Source organism: Mustelus asterias, chromosome 13 (genome assembly GCF_964213995.1).
Source record: "Mustelus asterias chromosome 13, sMusAst1.hap1.1, whole genome shotgun sequence".
Taxonomy (NCBI): Eukaryota; Metazoa; Chordata; class Chondrichthyes; order Carcharhiniformes; family Triakidae; genus Mustelus; species Mustelus asterias.
This window is the reverse complement of record NC_135813.1, coordinates 3270150-3278142: the sequence shown is the minus strand read 5'-3', so window position 1 is coordinate 3278142 and position 7993 is coordinate 3270150. Positions and strand designations below refer to the sequence as shown.

The following is a 7993-nucleotide window of genomic DNA, read 5'->3' as shown; positions in this document are numbered from 1 at the left end:
TAACTTTACCCCATGTCACCAAACCGTAACACTTTAAATGCCTGAATCAAGCTCCCTATAATAAACAAAACTCCAAAGTTTAGGCAACTGGTCCTTAAATTTAACCCTTTAAGTCTCGGCATTATTTGAATCACTGGAATAAGAATCAGTGGCAGAAAAGTGAAATTTGGTAAAGTGACTTGCCTGACATCTTTCAGATTGAGAAAGTTGACAAACTATTTGAGAATTGACAAGGGGGGCAGTATAATACTAACAGCGTTTCTGTGCTAAAGACTAAACCGTTCAAACAGCGGTTGAATCGGATACAATTTTATTAAAAGCACAAAGATACAATGCACAAACACAAATGATACGTTGGCAGATGGAGTTCCTCAAAATGAAAGCTGTAAACACGCTTAAGAAACGGGTCATTTAGAAAACCTTCGAGCCTCGACGACACCTTTTTACAACAAAAGGCTTCGCCACAACAGATTTTGGTTAAAAAACAAAAAAACTTGCAACGGGTTCAAACACTAATCAGCCCAACTTTGCGTAAAGTAGGAAAGCACTCAAAACACCGGGGTTAGACAGCAGCACTGGGGAAATCTGCTGGAGACAGACAACCAAGAGGGAGGGTGAAAGGATAAATGAGATGCTGGGTTTAGAACCAGGTTAAAATTAAAATAGGGGGAAGAGAGAGAAAAATCTGGTTTATTTACAGAATTTTTAAAAATTGCAGCACTGGTTTGGGTTAATGCTGCTTCGGGAAACACAGTCTGAATGGCCCAGGGGTTAAAATTCAGTGGCCAGGGGCTGTCCAGCGATTACTGGAACCGAATGCAAGTTAAAAGGGAAAATCCCACCGCGGAAATTCTTACGGGAATCAGGAGCGCAACTTTCGGCTGCTCCAAAAAAAAGTGTTAAAATCGCTACTCCAATTCCGCAGGCCGAATGCACAGGATCGCAATGATAAAAGCTCCATTAGGAAGGCAGAGGGGGAAGTGCACAAACCAAGATCCCTGTCCATTTGATAAAACTGCCTTCACCCAACTTTTAAAGCACAAATATTCTCAATTCTAAAAAAAATCCCTTTGAAGACTTTACGCTGGCAAAACTTCCCCAAATATTGTTCCCATTTTAAAACAAATAAAAACTGGCGCTTAAAAAACCCCAATATCAAGTCGGTGGGTCCCACCTCTTTCGGAAAGAGAAGTCATTGCCACTTTGAGAGAAGACGCAGGATTCTCCCCCCCCCCCCTCCTCCCCCCTACAAGAGGAATGAGAGAAAAAGATTCGAGGCTTTAAAACCCGGGATTCCAAGTCATTTTTAAATTAAATGAACGGGATACGGCCGGAAGAAAAAGTTGTGCCATCAAGTTCCAAGGAAAAAAGGTGGAATTGCGCATTGTGGCGAGTGGGTGCGTTGCCCCTTTAAGAAAATACGGGCAGCATCACGTGACGCCACCAGTTCCCCATTCAACCCAACGGCGGCGATCCCTGGCGTCAGGGAGTCTGAGCGCATTTAAAGGGACCGCGTCCCTCTTAAAGAAACAGCACCAATTCATCGCTCAGTGGCTTTAAAAAAGGCAAGATTCAAATCTTCAAGCTTGACACTGTCCCTGGTTTAAAAAACTGTTCCAATTCCCCCCTCCCTCAAGGTGCCATCCACTCAAACATCCAATTCCCAGAGGGTGGGGGAAGAGTCAGTGACCCCTTTAAAAAAAGTCTTCAATAAAAAGAAACTGTCAACGATTTTTTAAGTTGCTGTTCCCCAAAAACAAATTAGAAAGAGCACTTTGAGTCCCCTCGGAGAGGGGGGTCAGGCTTTGCTCACAGTTAAACAGACACCCCTCCCAAAAACATATTACCCCTCAACATGGGGACAGACATTCATCCCCACCCTCACACACAGGGCAGATTCAGCACCTCCCCTGCACTCAGACATACCGCCTCCCCCCAAAAAAGGGACAGAAACATTCACTATCCCGCTTCCTCACAGAGGGACATACCACTCCCTCCCTCATACACAGGGACATTCAGACCCTGACACACAGGACAGATTCACTATCCCCCCCTTTCACACAGGGGGGGAAAACAAGACAGTCACTATCCCTCCCTCAGGGGGGGAACATTCACTACCCCGTTCCCTCAGAGACAGAGGGAGACACACACATTCACCAACCTTCTCTCGCAGAGGGGCAGAGCCATTCACTACCCTTCCTCAGACACAGGGAGGGACATGGGGACTTTCATCACCCCTCTCACATACACAGAGGGGCAGATAGCCCCCACACAGAGGGACAGACATCCACTACCCTCCCTCACAGACACAGGTAGGGACACATTCACCACTCCTGACACACAGAGTGAGACAGATAGCCCCCCTCACACATACAGACAGGGACACAAACATTCACCACCCTCCCAGAGGGACACAAACATTCACCACCCTCCCAGACAGAGGGACACAAACATTCACCACCCTCCCAGACAGACACAGCTCTCCCTCCCCCAGGCTCTGTCTCTCTCAGAAGGCTACAATAGCCCGTGTCCATGCCCCTAAGCCGCCCAGCGCCTGTTTGCTGCACCACTGTCCATTCGCCTTGCTCTCTGCCGGGACAATCTGCTCAGAGTCCGCCCGGCTCACCAGCCCCGAGCCCAGGATCGAGATCAGGCTGGATATGTTGGAAGGGTCCGTGCAGTCCCAGCCCTGGGCGGGCTGCCAGTGTCCGGAGGGGCCGCCCGGCTGCTGCTCCTCCAGCCGGAGCCGCTTGACCGGCGACAAGTCCTCGCCTCCTCCACTCGCCTCCGCCTTGCGCTTCCTGGCGCCCGGAGCGGCGCAGCCACAGGCGCAATCCTGGAGGAAGGCGCCCCCCCGCACGGTGGTCACAGTCTGGGTGTCCAGGTCCAGCACGGTGGTCTGGCTGCAGTGTCCGGCCGCCGGCTCGCACTGTCCCGGGTACAGGGGGGCAGCGGGCTCGCTGTCCAGCGGGGGGCTACTGCAGCCCCCGGCTGCCCCCTCCGGCAGCCCCCCCGGCGCCTCCGGGTAGCGGTGAGCGCCGTACAGCTCGGCGTATCTCTCGCTCATGTAGAGCTGGCGGGCGTTCCGTAGCACATAGGACACCAGCAAGTTTTTGTGCAGCTTGATACCTCCTCGCTGGCTGCGGGAACTCTGAATCTTGCGGAGAGACATGGAAATCAAGCTCTGAGCATTGACCTCACAATCCATCATTGACAAAAAAAAACCCCTCTCCAAACACTCTTCAAGGGGCTTCAAGTTCTTTGCAGAAAATAAAATAAAATCTAATCTACAATCCAGGAGAGAGGGAGTGGGAGGGAAACTGAGACCTTTACATAGAAGCTTCTTCTCTTTTTCCCTTTGCAAAAAGAAAGTGTCTGTGTTCCTTTGCTCACTCCTGCAGCTCCCCCTCTCCTGCTCTCACTAACACTGCAAGCACTGAGCGCCTCCAAACCTCACTATTTATATAGCATGAATGAGTCATGTTTGCAATCCCGGCTCCAGCCACTCAGACTGCCGGGTCCAGCACTGATAGACACCGGGACCCTGCCCCCTTCCCCCCCCACAAAGCCCAATCACAGCTAGGCGGTTCCTCAATGCTGTTTAAAATCCACATTTCTGAAACCTTAACTGACACAGGCGAGGCTGCGAAGAGAGAGAAAAAAATCCTCCAGCAACAGCGAACTCACAGCCTGAGAGCTGTGTGTGTGTGTGTGAGAGAGAGAGAGAGAATCTCACTCCATCCCCCCACAATATCAGCAGCCTGGGTTTATTTCATATTTATCAATGTTTACAGGGACTGTGTTTAGAAAACAGAATGCTGCCTTTAATTTAATTAATTTATTCTCTAATTGTGCTTTTTTTCTCTCCCCGGAAAAAAGGATATTCTTATGTTAAATAGACTCGCCTCTACTTGGCTAATTAATGAGAGAATCTCATTCGGAGGCGCGTTTTGTTCCATTTGTAATCATTTTCTGCTCATTGAGATCCGTCTCTTTCTGTAGCTCCTGGTATCGTAACCGGTTTGTGTTCAACTGGGGGGTAAGTGCCGGCAGCTTAACTCTGTCTGGGTAACCTCAGGATGTGGACTTGCCGGCGTTGGACTGGGGTGGGCACAGTAAGTGTCTGGTGTTGTGAGACTACTTACTGTGGGTAACACCCCCCCCCCCCCAACAGACACCCCCCCCTCCCACCACACACACACCACCCCACACACACACACACACACACACCACCCCCCCCCCCACACTCACCACCACCCCCCACACACACACACCACCACCCCCCCACACACACCACCCCCCCGCGACACACACGCCACCCCCCTGCGACACACACGCCACCCCCCGCGACACACACACCATGCCCTCCCCACACGCACACCACCCCCCCCACACGCACACCACCCCCCCCCCACACGCACACCACCCCCCCACACACACACCACTCCCCCCCCACACACACACCAGCCCCCCACACACACACCACCTCCTACACACACACCACGCCCCCCCACACACACCCACACCCCCCCCCCACACACACCCACACCCCCCCCACACACACCCACACCCCTCCCCACACACACCCACACTCCCCCCACACACACCCACACTCCCCCCACACACACCCACACCCCCCCCCACACACTCACTCATCTCCCCACTCTAACACTCAGCCATTCCCCCCACTCGCTCACTAATCCTCACACTCACTCACACTCAAATACACGTTCATTCAAAGTCATCCCCGCACACGCACTCATATACCCACGCTTTCACACACACACACTAACATTTACGCAAACGCACACAGACTCTCATATTCAACAATACCCACACACAAAAACTCACGCTCACAGGCATAGAGGTTTACAGCATGGAAACAGGCCCTTCGGCCCAACTTGTCCATGCCGCCCTTATTTTAAACCCCGAAGCTAGTCCCAATTGCCCGCGTTTGGCCCATATCCCTATATACCCATTTTACCCATGTAACCATCTAAACGATTTCTTAAAAGACAAAATTGTACCCGCCTCTACTACTACCTCTGGCAGCTTGTTCCAGGCACTCACCACCCTCTGTGTGAAAAAATTGCCCCTCTAGACTCTTTTGTATCTCTCCCCTCTCACCTTAAACCTATGCCCTCTAGTTTTAGACTTCCCTACCTTTGGGAAAAGATATTGACTATCTAGCTGATCTGTGTCCCTCATTATTTTATAGACCTCTATAAGATCACCCCTCAGCCTCCTACGCTCCAGAGAAAAAAGTCCCAGTCTATCCAGCCCCTCCTTATAACTCAAACAATCAAGTCCCGGTAGCATCCTAGTAAATCTCTTCTGCACTCTTTCTAATTAATAATATCCTTTTTCTAATAGGGTGACCAGAACTGTACACAGTATTTCAAGTGTGGCCTTACCAATGTCTTGTACAACTTCAACAAGACGTCCCAACTCCTGTATTCAATGTTCTGACTGATGAAACCGTATATACCATATATAAGTCATGTATACCCATACACACTCAAAAAACTCACTCGCACACTCATTCACACACTCACCCCCCTCCACACACACAACCTAAAACACACACACACTCGCACACTAATGTAAAAAACTCACCATATACACTGTCACTCAGTCACACCCACTCATATGTCACACACTCAGTGATGCATATTCACACAGGCACACACACGCTCACTCATCCTCACTCATATACACACATACTCTGTTCACACATGGACACACAATCATACTTACACATTTACTCGCTCACACACATTCACCCTCACGCATTCAGACACATGCACACTCTCATTCACACACTTACACACTTTAACATACATGCACACTCATACACACATTCACACACGTACACTCATGCACACTCACACAGACTCACACATGCACTCATTTACACACACACGTACATGCAGAGTCACACATTCACATATATACACACACACACTCATGCTTGCGCACTTCCACAATCACACTCACACTGACACATACACACTCATGTATACACATGCTCACATGTACACACACTCACATACACACAATCACATGCTTGCACATTTACACAAACACAGACATACGCACTCGCACATATGCACATGCACACACATTCTCACAGACACACACTCAATTTCATGCACTCACATTCACACACTCGCACACTCACATTGATGCACTCACACAGACAAGCACATTCACGCATCCAGCTGCTTTGGACTTTCCTGGTTCTGAAACTTCCAACCCAAACTGCGCAACTTTTGATAATCTCTCCAGAGCCTCGCTCTCCCTGTTTACAAGCGAGGATTTCTCTGGTGAAGAATTTTGTGGTTCTGGAATTGGATGGAGGGAGTTTCTCATCACTCTCAGCCGATTGATGAATAAATCGTAAACCAGAACACGAGGCCTGGGGTATCTGGGCAGCCTGAGAGATTTTAACCTTCTACCGGGGCCCTCAACTCTCCTGGGATGCAGCCCAGGATAAAGGCTTAGAAGTGTCAACACTGACAAGGTTTATCAACCAGTTTAATAAAAGCAGAGGAATGTGACCAGGGGAAAGCACAAGTGTCACTATTAAAGGTCTATTATTTCTGCTAATGTTTAGACAATATGTAACTGGTGACCTCTAGAGGCAAGATGCACCCAATCCGCACTTTGATTCTTTCAGGCTGAGTTTAGTAAATACAAGCTCCTGTCACAGAGCGAATCGAACCAAACCCATCTGCTGGGAAAGGACACATTGGAGCAGGGAGGAGGCCATTCAGCCCCTCGAACCTGCTCCCCCATTCAATAGCTCAGCTCCCCCTCCTCGCACTATCCCTATTCCCCTTCATTCCCAAAAATCTATGGAGCTCTGTCCTGAATTCGCTCCGACTGAGCATTGACAGCCCTCTGCGGGAGAGAATTCCAGAGATTCTGAGCGAATGTGGAGGGACAATATAAAACAAGGGGTAAATTTCTCAACGGGTGCAGGAGCAGAGGGACTGGAGTATTTTTGTGGGCGGCACAGTGGTTAGCACTGCTGCCTCACAGCGCCAGGGACCCGGGTTCGATTCCCGGCTTGGATCACTGTCTGTGTGGAGTCTGCACGTTCTCCCCGTGTCTGCGTGCGTTTCCTCCGGGTGCTCCGGTTTCCTCCCACAGTCTGAAAGACGTGCTGGTTAGGATGCATTGGCCATGCTAAAGTCTCCCTCAGTGTACCCGAACAGGCGCCTGAGTGTGGCGACTAGGGGATTTTCACAGTAACTTCATTGCAGTGTTAATGTAAGCCTACTTGTGATGCTAATAAATAAACTTCAAACTTTGTGCGGAGATCATTGAAGGTGGCAGTACAGGTGGAGAGAGCAGTTAATAAAGCAGACAGTAATCTGGACTTTATTAATAGAGGCACAGAGTACGAGAGCAAGGAGGTTACGCTGAACTTATACAAGACACTAGTTGGACCTCAGCTGGAATATTGTGTTCTGTTCTGGGATCCAACTATAGGAAGGATATGAATGGATTGGGGTCAGTGCAGAAGAGGTTTACTAGAATGGTTCCAGGGATGTGAAACATCAGTTACAAGGATAGATTGGAGAGGTCAGACTATTTTCCTTGGAGAGAAGGCGGCTCAGAGGAGATCTGATTAGGGATGTTGAAAATCATGAGGGGGCTGGACAGAATAGATAGAGAGAAACTGTTCCTGCCTGTAAAAGGGTGAAGAACGAGAGGGCACGGATTTAAAGAGATTTGCAAAAGAAGCAAATGCAATGTGAGAAAAAACCTTTTTCACCCAGCGAGTGGTTGGGTGTGGAATGTTCTGCCTGGGAGTGCGGTGGAGGCAGGTTCAATTGAGAGGGAATGAGATGATTATTTGAATAGGAACAATGTGGAGGGGTGCGGGGGAAAAGGCAGGGGAACGGCACTGAGGCAGGACGCTCGTGTGGAGAGCCAGTGCAGACCTGATGGGCCAAATGACCTCCTTCAGCAAGAAAATAAACTT

General features: G+C 49.6%; 1 protein-coding gene across 1 annotated transcript; it reads right to left on the bottom strand.

Annotated features, from left to right (window-relative positions):
• Positions 1-301: 301 nt before the first annotated feature.
• ier5l (immediate early response 5-like) lies at positions 302-3418 on the bottom strand. Its single transcript, XM_078227570.1, has one exon. The coding sequence runs from the start codon at positions 3209-3211 to the stop codon at positions 2507-2509; it is 705 nt and encodes a 234-aa protein (XP_078083696.1). The 5' UTR covers positions 3212-3418; the 3' UTR covers positions 302-2506.
• Positions 3419-7993: the final 4575 nt, after the last annotated feature.